Source organism: Salvelinus namaycush, chromosome 3 (assembly GCF_016432855.1).
Source record: "Salvelinus namaycush isolate Seneca chromosome 3, SaNama_1.0, whole genome shotgun sequence".
NCBI lineage: Eukaryota > Metazoa > Chordata > Actinopteri > Salmoniformes > Salmonidae > Salvelinus > Salvelinus namaycush.
Window position 1 is genome coordinate 85,519,481 of NC_052309.1, and position 19,202 is coordinate 85,538,682.

Consider the following 19,202-nt stretch of genomic DNA (forward strand, 5'->3'; position numbering starts at 1 on the left):
ACGTTTTGCAATGGAAAACGAAAATGAACACATCTTATTGGACAAGTCAAGGTAGTCCCCACCTGTTTCAGTCCCTGTTCTTCCGTTTCGGTGCCTAATGAACACGACACTGTGTTTAACAACCGTGTTTCGCAGTGTGTTTTTACAACAAAGTTAGCACGTCTAAACTGCTGTCAAACAACTGGGGATACATATGAACAACAAAGAGTCAGGGGCAAACAGCTATGGAGGAATATAGCTGTCAAAGTTCAATTATTGTCACAGATTATGTGCATATAAACAGGCAAATGTAATGGCAAACATTTTAATTTAAGTATGTTAATTTTAAAAACTCTGTAAATTAACTCTTCCTTCAGTAACTGAGTGACAGTTTGGACAGAGTCTAAGTTTATCCTGATACAGACCGATCCAGAGCCAAGTAACAATCTCCTGAGGCAACTTTGACAGAAAGACTTCAAAAAAGTTTATTCTCGTTTCAAAAAAATCGTTGGTTGGCAATATAACCCATTCCCCCTCAGTCTTTCTAAAAACGTTATCAAAAACTAAAACTGAAACCCAAAAGCTGAAGAGTCTGAGGGAAATATATACAGTAGTAAGCTTTACAAACACACATGTTGCCCATCATATTAACGTATACAGAAAAGCATCTCACCTTTCTTTTTGAAAGCTAGTAAGAATATTTTGGTTGGGATGCCACAACAACTCCATCAGACCTGCTGAGTTTAGATGAGGTGTGTGTGTGTGTGTGTGTGTGTGTGTGTGTGTGTGTGTGTGTGTGTGTGTGTGTGTGTGTTTGTGTGTGTGACTTCAGTGTACGACATTGGTGTGTGTGAGAGTATGGGTGTGTGTGCACATGTCTTTTTGAGGGAGGGGATCCATTTTACCCAGAAAGCGATAGACCCCCTTCCTCCCAAAATACACACAGCAGAGAGTTGAGAGAGAGATGGAGAGCATTCAGCCACAGAGACAGGAGCAGGAGACGAGGAGGAGGGGGAGGCTTTGGCTCCTGGTTCTGAAAAAAAAAAACAGCATGCACCCTGTCCTGTTGGTAGGCCTGTAGAATCCCAAAGCTAGAGCCTATCCCAGAGAAATGCTGACCGAGGCAAGAGGCCCCAGCCCCCAGTCTGCAGCCCCTGCCCCAACCCCATCCCCAGGCCTGAAAACACAAGTCTCATGGTCTCAGCAGAGTGGGTCCAAACTCTCTCAACGGGGGGAAGAGGAGGAGTCCTGAGTAGCTCTAGTGTCTCTTCATGGAGGAGACCTTCTTCTTGCGGGTGGCCAGCATCTCATAGAAGGGATCCCTGCTGATGGCAGCTCTGTGAGGGTGGGGGTAGAAGGGGGGTAGTCAGTACACTCCCCTGGTGGGATAACCTAGTTTTCCCTCATTTACACTGTAAATATAATCTGGGGTGCCTTGCAATTTCTCAGGTTCCTAGTTTATTATCAATGGTGTGGAAAGGAACAGAGGTCAAAAGGAAGCTACAAGTATCTTTGGATTACACATCAAATTAAGAGAGATAACGGGGTAACACTTTCTTTGAATAGTATCTAAATTAGGGCTTTGTAACCCATCCATAACCCATTAATAACAAAATCACAACACATCCATAACCCATCCATAACCCATCCATAACAAAATCACAACACATCCATAACCCATCCATAACAAAATCACAACACATCCATAACCCATCCATAACCCATCCATAACAAAATCACAACACATCCATAACCCATCCATAACAAAATCACAAGACATCCATAACCCATCCATAACCCATCCATAACAAAATCACAACACATCCATAACCCATCCATAACAAAATCACAACACATCCATAACCCATCCATAACCCATCCATAACAAAATCACAACACATCCATAACCCATCCATAACCCACCCATAACAAAATCACAACACATCCATAACCCATCCATAACCCATCCATAACAAAATCATAACACATCCATAACCCATCCATAACAAAATCACAACACATCCATAACCCATCCATAACCCATCCATAACAAAATCACAACACATCCATAACCCATCCATAACAAAATCACAACACATCCATAACCCATCCATAACAAAATCACAACACATCCATAACCCATCCATAACCCACCCATAACCCATCCATAACCCATCCATAACCCATCCATAACCCATCCATAACAAAATCACAACCCATCCATAACAAAATCACAACACATCCATAGCAAATCCATAACCCATCCATAAAAAAATCATAACACATCCATAACCCATCCATAACACATCCATAACCCATCCATAAAACATTCATAACAAAATCACAACACATCCATAACCCATCCATAACAAAATCACAACCCATCCATAACCCATCCATAACTTGTTGATAAGCAGTAGTACTGACTTGATGCTGTTCATCCACTCATCCTTCTCCTCTGTGGTGGGAGCAGAGATCCTGTAGAAGGTGTGGTTCCCCTCCACCACTCTGCCGTCCGCCTCCGTCTTACAGGCCTTGATCACCTGGTCCTTGTTCTCTGGGATGAAGAGCTCAAAGGAGTTCTACGCAGAGGAGAGCGAATATTAAATTGTATTTTCTGGATTCCTCAGGTCCTCCCTCCTCATCTTCTCTAAACACATTGGAGCAGAAGATCTAAGGTTCCTCCAATTGTTTCTTCTCCTCCAAAACATTTTGAGAATGAGGGCAAGGAGAGAGAATGTGAGGAATGCCACAACTGTATCAGAACTGCTGAGTTTAAGAAGGTGTGTGTGTGTGTGTGTGTGTGTGTGTGTGTGTGTTCCTGCGTGCGTGTGTATTTAATCAAGGAAGTACAATTAAGATGAACCCAAGCTGTGTTATTATGAAGTGCTTTGAAAGGCTGGTAATGGCTCACATCAACACCATTATCCCAGAAACCCTAGACCCACTCCAATTTGCATACCGCCCAAAGCATTCAACACCATAGTACCCTCAAAGCTCATCACTAAGCTAAGGAACCTGGGACTAAACACCTCCCTCTGCAACTGGATCCTGGACTTCTTAACAGACTGCCCCCAGGTGATGAGGGCAGGTAGCAACACATCTGCCACGCTGATCCTCAACACTGGAGCTCCCCAGAGGTGCGTGCTCAGTCCCCTCCTGTACTCCCTGTTCACCCACGACTGCATGGCCAGGCACGACTCCAGCACCATCATTAAGTTTGCAGATGACACAACAGTGGTAGGCCTGATCACCGACAACGACGGAACAGCCTATAGGGAGGAGGTCAGAGACCTGGCCGTGTGGTGCCAGAATAACAACCTATCCCTCAACGTAACCAAGACTAAGGAGATGATTGTGGACTACAGGAAAAGGAGGACCGAGCAGATTGAGAGCCTCAAGTTCCTTGGTGTCCACATCACCACCAAACTAGAATGGTCCAAGCACACCAAGACAGTCGTGAAGAGGGCACGACAAAGCCTATTCCCCCTCAGGAAACTAAAAAGACTTGGCACGGGTCTTGAGATCCTCAAAAGGTTCTACAGCTGCAACATCGAGAGCATCCTGACTGGTTGCATCACTGCCTGGTGATCACTACGGCAATTGCTCGGCCTCCGACCGCAAGGCACTTCAGAGGGTAGTGCGTACGGCCCAGTACATCACTGGGGCCAAGCTTCCTGCCATCCAGGACCTCTATACCAGGCGGTGTCAGAGGAAGGCCCTAAAAATTGTCAAAGATCCCAGCCACCCCAGTCATAGACTGTTCTCTCTACTACCGCATGGCAAGCGGTACCGGAGTGCCAAGTCTAGGACAAAAAGGCTTTTCAACAGTTTTTACCCCCAAGCCATAAGACTCCTGAACAGGTAATCAAATGGCTACCCGGACTATTTGCATTGTGTGCCCCCCCCACCAACCCCTCTTTTACGCTGCTGCTACTCTCTGTTTATCATATATGCATAGTCACTTTAACTATACGTTCATTAACTATACGTTCATGTACATACTATCTCAATTGGCCCGACCAACCAGTGCTCCCGGACATTGTCTAACCGGGCTATCTGCATTGCGTCCAGCCACCCACCACCCACCAACCCCTCTTTTTACGCTACTGCTACTCTCTGTTCATCATATATGCATAGTCACTTTAACCATACCTACATGTACATACTACCTCAATCAGCCTGACTAACCGGTGTCTGTATATAGCCTTGCTACTCTTACTTCAAATGTCTTTTTACTGTTGTTTTATTTCTTTACTTACCTACACACACACACTTTTTTTTCGCACTATTGGTAAGTAAGCATTTCACTGTAAGGTCTACTACACCTGTTGTATTCGGCACACATGACAAATAAACTTTGATTTGATTTGCTGTTCCACACTACCACCAGGGGGAGACAACGTCTAGTCTGAGACATTACTGAACTATAATCTCACCCTTTCTGCCGAAGTGTGCACTTGTTTACATTTACATTTAAGTAATTTAGCAGACGCTCTTATCCAGAGCGACTTACAAATTGGTGCATTCACCTTATGATATCCAGTGGAACAACCACTTTACAATAGTGCATCTAAATCTTTTAAGGGGGGGGGGGGGGGGGGGGGGGTTAGAAGGATTACTTTATCCTATCCTAGGTATTTATGCTATCCACTTTACACTTCCCTTCATGGATTTGGAAGGAAATTCCTGCAATATGGAAACTCCCTCTAACCCATGATTACACCAATCCAATGCTGTCCAATTTATGGGGAGTAGTGAACGGGTGCACACTTCAGGAGGAAGGAGATGATTGGATGGATCAGTCCAAAATCAGTTTGTCATATCTTGCAGATCTCAGAAGTGAACTCATGTCAATATTTGTCCATGTCAAACATCATTGGTTGTGTTGAACAGCTATATGCCTCAATCGCAAATGAATGGGAGGTGAAATAACGGTCTTATTTCCTGATTATACTTCCTGATCATATTAAGGGGGACCAGAAGTCCTCACAAGGATAGTAAAACAAGGAACATTTTGCCAGTCCCCACAAGAAAAAAAAGACTATTTTAGGCTTAGAGGTTAGGTGTAGGATTACAATTAGGGTTAAGGTCAGGGGTTAAGGTCAGGGGTTGGGGAAAATAGGATTTGAATGGGAATCAATTGTTTGGTCCCCAAAGGAGAGTAAAACAAACGTGTGTGTTATGTGGTGGAACCAGTAAAGGGTCTGTGCTTACAGGCTTCTTGTCCTCAACCTCCCGGATGCTGAGGTTCTCCAGTGGAATGATCCCTCTGGGCTCCTTGTCCTATAGGACACAAACATGGAGGTTAAGATGAATCTGTTAAGAGGACAGAAACATGGAAGTTAAGATGAACCTGTTAAGAGGACAGAAACATGGAAGTTAAGATGAACCTGTTAAGAGGACAGAAACATGGAAGTGAAGATGAACCTGTTAAGAGGACAGAAACATGGAAGTTTAGATGAACCTGTTAAGGACTGCTGTGGGACATGGCTTAAAATACAGACAGCAAAAGGGATATTGTTACTAAAGGGATATTACACTACAACATGTGGTGTTACTAAAGGGATATTACACTACAACATGTGGTGGTTACTAAAGGGATATTACACTACAACATGTGGTGTTACTAAAGGGATATTCCAATACAACATGTGGTGTTACTAAAGGGATATTCCACTACAACATGTGGTGGTTACTAAAGGGATATTACACTACAACATGTGGTGGTTACTAAAGGGATATTACACTACAACATGTGGTGTTACTAAAGGGATATTACACTACAACATGTGGTGTTACTAAAGGGATATTCCACTACAACATGTGGTGTTACTAAAGGGATATTCCACTACAACATGTGGTGTTACTAAAGGGATATTACACTACAACATGTGGTGGTTACTAAAGGGATATTACACTACAACATGTGGTGTTACTAAATGGATATTACACTACAACATGTGGTGTTACTAAAGGGATATTCCACTACAACATGTGGTGTTACTAAATGGATATTACACTACAACATGTGGTGTTACTAAAGGGATATTACAATACAACATGTGGTGTTACTAAATGGATATTACACTACAACATGTGGTGTTACTAAAGGGATATTCCACTACAACATGTGGTGTTACTAAAGGGATATTACACTATATTATATTTTATTGTGAATGGAATATCCCTGTTAATGACATTACTCTGAATATTTTTTTGACATTTACATAGTCATTTAACAGACACTCTTATCCAGAGTGGGTTACAGGAGCAATTAGGGTTAGGGTTTCGGCTCGGGGCTTCGAACCAGCAACGTTTCGGTTACTGGCACAACGTTCTTAACCGCTAGGCTACCTGCCACTGATGAATACGCAGCAGAGCACTGAACGAGTACACAAACAGAGCAGGTTACAGTGGGACAATGTGTTGTAACTTGCAACTGTAATATCCATCATAATAGACATGTATTTATGTGTGCCTGTTGCAGACATTTAAGATACATTGAATTCCAGTCCAGTACTTACAGTGGTGTAGTCAAAGTAATACAGACAGTTGTACTTACAGTGGTGTAGTCAAAGTAATACAGACAGTTGTACTTAGTGGTGTACTCAAAGTAATACAGACAGTTGTACTTACAGTGGTGTAGTCAAAGTAATACAGACAGTTGTACTTACAGTGGTGTACTCAAAGTAATACAGACAGTTGTACTTACAGTGGTGTAGTCAAAGTAATACAGACAGTTGTACTTACAGTGGTGTACTCAAAGTAATACAGACAGTTGTACTTACAGTGGTGTAGTCAAAGTAATACAGACAGTTGTACTTACAGTGGTGTAGTCAAAGTAATACAGACAGTTGTACTTACAGTGGTGTACTCAAAGTAATACAGACAGTTGTACTTACAGTGGTGTACTCAAAGTAATACAGACAGTTGTACTTACAGTGGTGTAGTCAAAGTAATACAGACAGTTGTACTTACAGTGGTGTAGTCAAAGTAATACAGACAGTTGTACTTACAGTGGTGTAGTCAAAGTAATACAGACAGTTGTACTTACAGTGGTGTAGTCAAAGTAATACAGACAGTTGTACTTACAGTGGTGTAGTCAAAGTAATACAGACAGTTGTACTTACAGTGGTGTACTCAAAGTAATACAGACAGTTGTACTTACAGTGGTGTAGTCAAAGTAATACAGACAGTTGTACTTACAGTGGTGTACTCAAAGTAATACAGACAGTTGTCCGTGAGAATGAACCATCTTCTCTTCCAGGTCTTGACCCGTCCCCCTGAGGAATAGAAAGACGGTGTTAGCCAGACTCAGGGGTGAGAGAGCGAAAGAGAGGGACGGGCACCGGACAGCAGAGGGCAGAGCAGCAGACAGGCAGACAGACGCATGGATAGACAGACAGGCAGATACCAGGTATAGAATTACAACTCCTATCTCCCTACATTCCCCATCAAGCCCCGTACAGTACCACGCTCCTCCAGCAACCCACACCATAGCATCTAGACGACCAGCCCCGTACAGTACCACGCTCCTCCGGCAACTCACACCATAGCATCTAGACAACCAGCCCCGTACAGTAACATGCTCCTCCGGCAACCCACACCATAGCATCTAGACAACCAGCCCCGTACAGTACCATGCTCCTCCGGCAACCCACACCATAGCATCTAGACAACCAGCCCCGTACAGTACCATGCTCCTCCGGCAACCCACACCATAGCATCTAGACAACCAGCCCCGTACAGTACCATGCTCCTCCGGCAACCCACACCATAGCATCTAGACAACCAGCACCGTACAGTACCATGCTCCTCCGGCAACCCACACCATAGCATCTAGACAACCAGCACCGTACAGTACCATGCTCCTCCGGCAACCCACACCATAGCATCTAAACAACCAGTTATTCTACTCTACATGAGTGAGAAGCATGAGATTACAGAGGAGTTCTGTTGACTAAACTGGGCTTTGATAAGACCAAGGTATTCTGTAATCGCCTTTTTACATTATTGTGCCGACCTGTTGGCGCCGATATGTTCTTTTCACATTTTCCTTTCAGAATGGTTCCAGCAACTATGGTGGATGCATAACCGGGCCAGCTCAGTACAGCTTGGTTCGGCTCGGCTCTGTCGTGAAAAGCCCTTCGCCTTATAGATTAGACAGAACAGTATATCATGTTTAATAATGTCTGAAACCTGAGTGCTCATTTTAACTGTCCCACCTCTCCTCTGTAGGTCCTCAGTATAGCCGACTCAGGACTTACAGTCTCTCTCAGAGTAGACAACTCTAAAGGAGATAAACAGCCTCTCAGAGTAGACAACCTCTAAAGGAGATCAACAGCCTCTCAGAGTAGACAACCTCTAAAGGAGATAAACAGCCTCTCAGAGTAGACAACCTCTAAAGGAGATCAACATCCTCTCAGAGTAGACAACCTCTAAAGGAGATCAACAGCCTCTCAGAGTAGACAACCTCTAAAGGAGATAAACAGCCTCTGAGAGTAGACAACCTCTAAAGGAGATCAACAGCCTCTCAGAGTAGACAACCTCTAAAGGAGATCAACAGCCTCTCAGAGTAGACAACCTCTAAAGGAGATAAACAGCCTCTCAGTGTAGACAACCTCTAAAGGAGATAAACAGCCTCTCAGTGTAGACAACCTCTAAAGGAGATAAACAGCCTCTCAGAGTAGACAACCTCTAAAGGAGATAAACAGCCTCTCAGTGTAGACAACCTCTAAAGGAGATCAACAGCCTCAGAGTAGACAGCCTCTAAAGGAGATCAACAGCCTCTGAGAGTAGACAACCTCTAAAGGAGATAAACAGCCTCTCAGAGTAGACAACCTCTAAAGGAGATAAACAGCCTCTCAGAGTAGACAACCTCTAAAGGAGATAAACAGCCTCTCAGAGTAGACAACCTCTAAAGGAGATAAACAGCCTCTCAGAGTAGACAACCTCTAAAGGAGATCAACAGCCTCTGAGAGTAGACAGCCTCTAAAGGAGATCAACAGCCTCTGAGAGTAGACAGCCTCTAAAGGAGATCAACAGCCTCTGAGAGTAGACAACCTCTAAAGGAGATCAACAGCCTCTGAGAGTAGACAACCTCTAAAGGAGATAAACAGCCTCTCAGAGTAGACAACCTCTAAAGGAGATAAACAGCCTCTCAGAGTAGACAACCTCTAAAGGAGATAAACAGCCTCTCAGAGTAGACAACCTCTAAAGGAGATAAACAGCCTCTCAGAGTAGACAACCTCTAAAGGAGATCAACAGCCTCTGAGAGTAGACAGCCTCTAAAGGAGATCAACAGCCTCTGAGAGTAGACAACCTCTAAAGGAGATCAACAGCCTCTGAGAGTAGACAACCTCTAAAGGAGATAAACAGCCTCTCAGAGTAGACAACCTCTAAAGGAGATCAATAGCTGGGATATAAAACCAAACACTTGTTAAAAGTTAGACCTCCAAGAGTTAATGAGATCCTACTATGGGGAATGTGAAATAGTAGTTAATGAGATCCTACTATGGGGAATGTGAAATAGTAGTTAATGAGATCCTACTATGGGGAATGTGAAATAGTAGTTAATGAGATCCTACTATGGGGAATGTGAAATAGTAGTTAATGAGATCCTACTATGGGGAATGTGAAATAGTAGTTAATGAGATCCTACTATGGGGAATGTGAAATAGTAGTTAATGAGATCCTACTATGGGGAATGTGAAATAGTAGTTAATGAGATCCTACTATGGGGAATGTGAAATAGTAGTTAATGAGATCCTACTATGGGGAATGTGAAATAGTAGTTAATGAGATCCTACTATGGGGAATGTGAAATAGTAGTTAATGAGATCCTACTATGGGGAATGTGAAATAGTAGTTAATGAGATCCTACTATGGGGAATGTGAAATAGTAGTTAATGAGATCCCACTATGGGGAATGTGAAATAGTAGTTAATGAGATCCTACTATGGGGAATGTGAAATAGTAGTTAATGAGATCCTACTATGGGGAATGTGAAATAGTAGTTAATGAGATCCTACTATGGGGAATGTGAAATAGTAGTTAATGAGATCCCACTATGGGGAATGTGAAATAGTACTACTAACAATTGGCTCAAATCCTTTGCCTCTTTCACACCTGGCGGGGTGTCTCTGGTTAACTCAGCAGCTCAGTGATCTGTGGCAGACCCCCGACCCCACCGCCACTCCCACTTCCTGTTAGGGAGAAACCTGATCACAGCAGCAGATGGCAGCTAGCTCACGCTGGGAGGAAGAGATGCTGATAAACAGTGTCAGGGGGGGCAGGAAACTGGAGCTAGCCTGGAGATATGCTAGTAGGCTACTCACTCTATGGGCATCTCTGGCTGGAACTTCCTGTTTTAACTAGTAAAGGGCAAGTCGTTAAATACACTATGGAAGATATGTTGCTAATGTCATGTCACATTAGAGTTTTGTCTTGAACATTGGCCGTATTCACAGTGATATATGATATAAACACCAGTCAATTTATTGTCTGAAGACACCTTTCTGTCAAATTAGGTCATTTCTTGACAATATTTCTGTCCGTTTAAGGGACCCCCTTTTGCCTCCTCTAAGTCTAAATACCCTCCATCAAAACTAAATGGTATGGATACAACGTGTACAAGGACACACACCTACATGCTCCAGGAGAAAACACCATTTTTGATTAAAGACAAATCAACATGATGACATAAATGCATGTCTGGCTGTTCAATGTCTGGCCCTACTGAAAGTGCCAAGGTCGTTGAGCTGTTACACCGCCACCAATGTTAGTATGAAGACACTAAGAAAACCCATCTACCAAGACAGAAGAGCAGTGTTGTGGACACCACCTAACAGAAGTGTTGATCACAACAGGTCAGAAAAGACACACTTGTATTGATCATATAGCAGCGATGCTAATGTATATGATCATCTATCACACTACAGAGGTCATGAGAGGGCACACTCGCTGTCCCGATATCCACATACCAGCACACTTCTTAGTATGAAACAATGGAGGCTGCTGATGGGAGGAAGGCTTATAATATTGTCTGGAACGGAGCCAATGGAATGGCATAAAACACCTGGAAACCATGGAAACCATGTGTTTGATGTGTTTGATACCATTCCACCGATTCCGCTCCAGCCATTACCATGAGCCCGTCCTCCCCAATTAAGGTGCCACCAACCTCCTGTGGTATTGAGCAGGTATTCTAAGTAGTGGGCTAGTATGGACATTGGAACATGACCACAAACACGTTCTCCTTGCCGCCATTTTGTCACTGTGTTATCGTCATCTTGTCCTCAGAACGTGACATATGAATGTTGAAACGACACTTTTGACAGACAGAGTCATGTAGAGACAAATGGCAGAATCTCACAGCTGATGATATGACAGTTGATTGGCTTGGAGGAGATTGTGATTGATTGATGATTGGTTGACCACTTCAGTTCCTGTTAGTCACTCAGAGAGCGAGGACCCTGGCAAAAAATGTCCCAGACAAGGCGGCTTTGCCCAAGGAGATTTTTGTTGGGCGGTGCCGGCAGGTCAGGGGGTTACCGGGCTGGGGTGGAGTGGAGGAGGAGCGATCGCCCATGCACAGGGGGGTCAGAACAGTGAAGGTTAGGAGGGACCTGGGTCATGTTTAGTAATGAGAGAATGTTTTGAAATGGAGTGAAACAGTGAGGTACTGTAACAGCTGAATTTGTTCAATAAGAAAGCAGATTTTTGTTTTGCAATGCTGTGCCCCACTGAACATGACCCAGGACATTTTCAGCACTAGTCTCTTTCAACCACCAGCTTCAAGTCAGATAAAATTGATTTTATAATTGTATCATACTGGCATTAACAGGGGCAACTTGGTTGTCAAAATTCCTTTTAAATTGATGAGAAGGACCTCATCATTTACATGACAAGTAAAATGTGCTTTCCTTGGTCCTATCAGATGATTCAATCTCTATTCCTAAACACACTAGCTAGAATGTAGCCTATATTCTAAACACTAATCATGTAGTGCACTTATGCATTGTTCCATAGATAGCACCTAGTCCCCACTCCCCTCCTAACCTCCCCTTCTCAACACACATCCCCCATTCTCCATTCTCCCCACACCCACCTCACTGCAGTCCAGACCAGTCCAGCACCACACCAGACCAGTCCAGTACCACACCACACCAGACCAGTCCAGACCAGACCAGTCCAGACCAGACCAGACGAGACCAGACGAGACCAGTCCAGACCAGACCTGGGATCACAGTAGTTTTATTTCAAATAGTTTGAGTGTTTGAGTGATCCTGCCTGGAGGGTTTTGCACTTTTGGTTCCATTGTGCCAGGTAAGCTCAATCAAGCGCTGCTGAAGTATTTGGAAGAAAACAAATGTTATTTGAACCCATGTCTGCACCAAGCCAAAGACAGGCCAGGCCAGGCCAGGCCAAAGCCAGGCCAAAGCCAGGCCAGGCCAAAGCCAGACCGGGCCAAAGCCAGACCGGGCCAAAGCCAGACCAAAGCCAGGCCAGGCCAAAGCCAGACCGGGCCAAAGCCAGACCAAAGCCAGGCCAGGCCAAAGCCAGACCGGGCCAAAGCCAGACCAAAGCCAGACCAGGCCAAAGCCAGACCAAAGCCACACCAGCCCAGGCCAAAGCCAGTCCGGGCCAAAGCCAGACCAGACCAAAGCCACACCATCACCCTTCAGGTCCATTATCAGCATGACGGAGAGAGCAGAGCTGGAGCCAGTTGGTGTAGCTGCAGTATTCCCCTCATATGATCCCATTAAAGAGCTAACAGCAGACATTGTTCTTGTCAGCCAGAACTTCTGAGAAGGAGAGTTCTGACATGATTTAATATTCACAATCTAAAATGCTGGTCAATTTTCAATAGGTTCCTAAATGGTAGCTAATTGGTTGCTAATTCAAAACTACTTAGATTCGTAGATCTGTCTTCAAACCCTTTGTCGTGCTCTCTCTAGAAAGAGGAATACTGCAGCCCGCCAAAACACGGAGACTGAAAAGGTAAATCACCACAGCATAACAGAGAGGTCAAACTCTTCACTACGGCGGGCACAAAACAAAATGGCCACCATGTTGTTCCCCGAGCGGCCTAACCAGGCAAAGCACCTAGCAACCGCCCGGCGACCAATACAGAGAGAGAGAAGCACGTGGACAAACCACCAGCTCAATGGAAGACCAACAAACATACAAACATACAATTAATACTAGATTCAGTCGATGATGGCGGAACAAGGAAACCCAACAGCAACAAAATACACAAATAACAAAAAAAAACGTTCAAAGCGTAGAACGGAAATAAATTAAGGAGAACGGAAGCAATGGCGGACCACCGAAAGCACCGAAGAGCTGAGAAGATGAACTAGTTTTTGGGAAGAGCAGATGTACATACCTCCTGAGGAAAGACAACAGCCAAAATCATGGAGCAAACAAACAAACGAGGAAGAAAAAGAAAACAAAAATCAAATTAAATTATAAAAAGAAATCATAGCACCACTTCTTGCTCATCTGATTGAAGGACTGGCTCGATGCACTGGTTTACAATGTTGGCACTCGGAGGAACAGGCCTTCAAAAAGGTATTTTGATATTTAAATGCATCAGTTTACATGGTTATATTATTAGATTTTATGAAAACCGATCAGTCTTATTTAGATTAATATTTATATTTCTCAATATAAAGCTCTGGGTTAAGAGGAGTTATCCTGCAGTACATTAACAACCACCAGAGGGGGCTTCTGCTCACCCCAAATCATTTGAGTTCAATGCATTGTTACACTGGTGCCAACTTGTGTAAAGCAACGCATTGCACAGCACCTCCTCTAGGATCCCAGTTCTTTCAGGCCAATTATTTCATCTTCCACACAAATTCTTCATGTTAATGGAAGGGTGGGAAAGACTCACACTGATTAAGGGTTTCAATTCCAGTTCAGGGTCCTGTTCATTAGGCATCAAATGGGAGAAAATGGAACGAAACAGTGAGGCACTACCTGGACTTGTCCAATAAGAAACGCATATGTTCATTTTCTGTTGCAAAATATTTTGTGCCTAATGAACATGGCCCAGATCATTGTGAATTTATATCAGAGTCATTGTGAATTCATCCAAACAGTAAGATCCACTGGGAAGCAGACAGGGTGGAGAATTAGGAAGTCCCTACGTCTCGGTTAGATCACAGGACATAATGTGGTTCTCTTTGCTGGAAGACTGATCATTGGGATGTCCTGGAAGAGTCATTGTAACATTAGAGGGGAAGGAAGCGTTGTCTTCGTCGTCGTGTGTTCACTGGTTTATACTCCACTGTACAGGTTGTCCCTCTATCTACACAATGTGCATCTGTCCGTCTGTCTGTGTATCATGTGTAGGTATGAGTGTGTGTACGTCTATGTGTGAGTGAGTGTATGAATATGCCTAGTCGTGCATTATTGAAAGCCCTCCACATGTCTGATCTCAGGGCCTCATCCATAATGCATTGGGGGTGGGCAGGGGCCCCTCAAATACTGTATATGGACTGAACACACAATCCCACTCCGTCACACACACACACACACACACACACACACACACACACACACACACACACACACACACACACACACACACACACACACACAGTCTGATCAAGATGGGCCCATTGGTCAGTACGTAGACCTCTGTTTCAGTCTGATCCATCACACCTTCCTTACCATGGTAGACAGTCATAAACACAGTTATCGATGGGCACAGTAATATTGGTGAGGATTGGAGAGGATACAGACCTTTGGGATTTCTAACTGTACAACAGTTATTTCAACATTAGTTCAATGCTTCAACGTTATTTAAATGTTCTTAAGGTTATTTCAGCGTCTGGTCCCGCTCACCCAGTTTAAGCAGCCAGCCCTCCCGGTCTGGGTTAAAGAAGGTGTGTGTGAGATCGTTCCCGTCGTCCTCAGGGATTTTGAAGGGCTCGTTTTTGATGCTGTCATACAGGTTCTGTGGGGAGGAGAGTATAACACTAAGACTTGAGGACAGAGAGAGACAGAGAGATGGAGAGGAAGGTAGAGGACCCCTGGGGCAGGGGGATCTGATGGGATCAGGAGTGATGGAGGGATGGACAGAGAGATGGAGAGGAAGGTAGAGGACCCCTGGGGCAGGGGGATCTGATGGGATCAGGAGTGATGGAGGGATGGACAGAGAGATGGAGAGGAAGGTAGAGGACCCCTGGGGCAGGGAGATCTGATGGGATCAGGAGTGATGGAGGGATGGACAGAGAGATGGAGAGGAAGGTAGAGGACCCCTGGGGCAGGGAGATCTGATGGAATCAGGAGTGAGATGGAGGGATGGACAGAGAGATGGAGAGGAAGGTAGAGGACCCCTGGGGCAGGGAGATCTGATGGGATCAGGAGTGAGATGGAGGGATGGACAGAGAGATGGAGAGGAAGGTAGAGGACCCCTGGGGCAGGGAGATCTGATGGGATCAGGAGTGAGATGGAGGGATGGACAGAGAGATGGAGAGGAAGGTAGAGGACCCCTGGGGCAGGGAGATCTGATGGAATCAGGAGTGAGATGGAGGGATGGACAGAGAGATGGAGAGGCCTCGTTGATGTCTCTGTTCACACACCCTGAGCAGGTCCTCTGGAAGGTCTCCTCCATCGTTGATTCCTCTGTTCATGGAGATGAAGCGCTCCACCGCCGGCTTGTCCTTCACGTTGGGGTTGTGGAGGCTGGTGTTCAGCATGATGATGGCAAACGACAGGATGTAACAGGTGTCTGGAGGAAATCACACACACACACACACACACACACACATACAGACACACACATACATACAGACACACACATACATACAGACACACACAAGCATTCAGGCACACATTTGCAATTTGGGACTCCAACATTGTCATACAGATAGATGCCTGGACACAGTCCCAGAAACAAAAGGTACTGTCTCCATTACAACCAAAACACTGTTATTGGACACTTGAATATAGGAGTGGATGTTTATTTTTTTCCCACACACAATTTATACCCGAGTGGTTGATGGTCAGCTGCAGTGCTCGCAGTGATACCATGACAACTTCTGACAAGATTCTCCGGGACAATAGGATCAAAAATGTAAATTACTGGAGCTTAAAGGACAGGGGACTAGATTCAGAGAGAGAGACATAGACCATGTTAAGGACGAGAGTGAGGTGGACCGGCATGAAAGAGTGTGTTGGTCGCTAAGTGTGTGTGTGTGTGTCGCTAAGTGTGTGTGTCGTTCAGCGTGTGTGTCGCTCAGTGTGTGTGTGTGTGTGTCGCGCTGTGTGTGTGTCTCTCAGTGTGTGTGTGTGTGTATGTGTGTGTGTGTGTGTGTGTGTGTGTGTGTGTGTGTGTGTGTGTGTGTGTGTGTGTGTGTGTGTGTGTGAGAACGTGACTTTGTGCATGCATGTGTGTATGTGTGCGGTGTGTGCATGCATGTGTGTGTGGTGTGTGCATGCGTGTATGCAGGCGTGCGCAGAGAGACAATGTGGTCAGAGGCTGGCTGACACAGCAGTAGCACTTTCCATTATCTGTCCCGTTTGTCTCAGAGAGAAGACCATGAATTATTCACATCCATCTGCATCCATGTAACAAGCAGCCGTCTGCCATGGACATGATGTCCCTGTGAACACACCAAACCCCCTTCACGTAAACACCGCACCAGGCCTGGGTTCACACACCGCACCAGGCCTGGGTTCACACACCGCACCAGGCCTGGGTTCACACACCGCACCAGGCCTGGGTTCACACACCGCACCAGGCCTGGGTTCACACACCGCACCAGGCCTGGGTTCACACACCGCACCAGGCCTGGGTTCACACACCGCACCAGGCCTGGGTTCACACACCGCACCAGACCTGGGTTCACACACCGCACCAGGCCTGGGTTCACACACCGCACCAGGCCTGGGTTCACACACCGCACCAGGCCTGGGTTCACACACCGCACCAGGCCTGGGTTCACACACCGCACCAGGCCTGGGTTCACACACCGCACCAGGCCTGGGTTCACACACCGCACCAGGCCTGGGTTCACACACCGCACCAGGCCTGGGTTCACACACAGCACCAGGCCTGGGTTCACACACCGCACCAGGCCTGGGTTCACACACAGCACCAGGCCTGGGTTCACACACAGCACCAGGCCTGGGTTCACACACCGCACCAAGCCTGGGTGCACATACCCCACCAGACCTGGGTTCACACACCGCACCAGGCCTGGGTTCACACACCGCACCAGGCCTGGGTTCACACACAGCACCAGGCCTGGGTTCACACACAGCACCAGGCCTGGGTTCACACACCGCACCAGGCCTGGGTTCACACACCGCACCAGGCCTGGGTGCACATACCCCACCAGGCCTGGGTTCACACACCGCACCAGGCCTGGGTTCACATGCTATTAGAAATTTTTCAAATACTTTTAGTGTTTGCTTTTGTCTGTCTAGAGTACCAGGTGGGAGGGGTTTGGAGTATTGGGACTATTCTATTGGTCCATAAAGCCAGGCAAGCTCAATCAAGCGCAGATTGAGTATTTTAAATGACTTTGAATAGTATTTGTCATCACCATGACAGGTGGTAACCCTAGCGCTAACAATGCTTTAGTGTAAATCGCCTTGACCCTTCACTACATGCCTGGTACTGAGGTCCAAGCCCGTGGTCCTACCTGTGGACTGGAATACGCCAGGGTTGCACTGGCAGTATCTCTGGGCGAAAGCCTCCATCATGCGGTCGATCTTCTGGGCCTCGCCAGGCAGCCGGAAGCTCCACAGGAACTGTCTGTCAGGGGAGGAGAAAGAGAGGTCAGTCAGCAATACCATCTATCAACTACTAACTTTGGCTAAATACCAAATGGCACTCTATTTCCTACGTAGTGCACTTCTTTTGACCAGTAGGTTGATACACATATCTAGATGACTAAAAGCCTTTGTTATCTACTGATGAGGGTGTGAAAGTGGGACCATTGTTTCTCATGTAAAGTAAGTAAGCCTTGTCTGAGCCAGAACAACTCCTGTTTGCTTTATCTAACTCAGTGAAATGCACTGACAGGAAGTCGCTATGGTTAAGAGTTTCTGCTAAATGACCAAGATGTAAACGGTCAAAAGTTTTGCACTCTATAGGGAATAAGGCTGCCAATTGGGACAGATGCTAACTTGTTGTAGCCATACTAATTTAGCCCTGCAGTTCTCTTCTGTCTTGGTAGATGGGTTTTCTTAGTGTGTCTTCATTTTAACATTGGTGGTGGTGTAACAGCTCAACTACTATCTAATAACTATTCTGTGAAGTGCTGTATTACAGTATGTTAGGGCTGGTATCAGTGTGTAAGGAAGTAAGTAGCCTTCCACACGTCTTGGCTAATACTAGCTGGAACAGCTCATAGGAGCAGGAGTCTATCTCGTGTTTCTGTAGACTGAAGCAGGTGTACAGGTACACTCCCTGGAAAGGACGCTAGTCTACTTCCTGTTTCTGTAGTGAGGCAGCTTGATGTACAGGTACACCCCATAGACAGGACGCTAAACCATCTACTTCCTGTTTCTGTAGTGAGGCAGCTTGATGTACAGGTACACCCCCTGGACGCTAGTCTATCTACTTCCTGTTTCTGTAGTGAGGCAGCTTGATGTACAGGTACACCCCATAGACAGGACGCTAAACCATCTACTTCCTGTTTCTGTAGTGAGGCAGCTTGATGTACAAGTACACACCCTAGACAGGAGGATAGGCTATCTCCTGTTTCTGTACGGGTGGTGCCAGAATAACAACCTATCCCTCAACATAACCAAGACTAAGGAGATGATTGTGGACTACAGGAAAAGGAGGACCGAGCACGCCCCCATTCTCATCGACGGGGCTGTGGTGGAGCAGGGTGAGAGTTTCAAGTTCCTTGGTGTCCACATCACCACCAAACTAGAATGGTCCAAGCACACCAAGACAGTCGTGATGAGGGCACGACAAAGCCTATTCCCCCTCAGGAGACTAAAAAGATATGGCATGGGTCCTGAGATCCTCAAAAGGTTCTACATCTGCAACATCGAGAGCATCCTGACTGGTTGCATCACTGCCTGGTACGGCAATTGCTTAGCCTCTGACCGCAAGGCACTTCAGAGGGTAGTGCGTACGGCCCAGTACATCACTGGGGCCAAGCTTCCTGCCATCCAGGACCTCTATACCAGGCGGTGTCAGAGGAAGGCCCTAAAAATTGTCAAAGACCCCAGCCACCCCAGTC

General features: G+C 45.7%; 1 protein-coding gene across 2 annotated transcripts in view; it reads right to left on the reverse strand.

Annotated features, from left to right (window-relative positions):
• Nucleotides 1–439: 439 nt before the first annotated feature.
• LOC120041481 (cytohesin-1) overlaps nt 440–19,202 on the reverse strand; it is a 66,294-nt gene continuing 47,531 nt past the window's right edge. Inside the window, exons 7-13 of one of the 2 annotated variants that reach the window (XM_038986418.1) lie at nt 17,646–17,758; nt 15,579–15,727; nt 14,839–14,950; nt 7,189–7,265; nt 5,197–5,265; nt 2,407–2,561; nt 440–1,316 (exon numbers count right to left, since the gene is read on the reverse strand). In XM_038986418.1, coding sequence (XP_038842346.1) covers nt 1,238–1,316; nt 2,407–2,561; nt 5,197–5,265; nt 7,189–7,265; nt 14,839–14,950; nt 15,579–15,727; nt 17,646–17,758 — 754 coding nt within the window. In that variant the 3' untranslated portion in view covers nt 440–1,237. Of the gene's footprint in view, nt 1,317–2,406; nt 2,562–5,196; nt 5,266–7,188; nt 7,268–14,837; nt 14,951–15,578; nt 15,728–17,645; nt 17,759–19,202 lie in introns of both variants that reach the window. The other variant, XM_038986419.1, reaches the window with a different exon arrangement.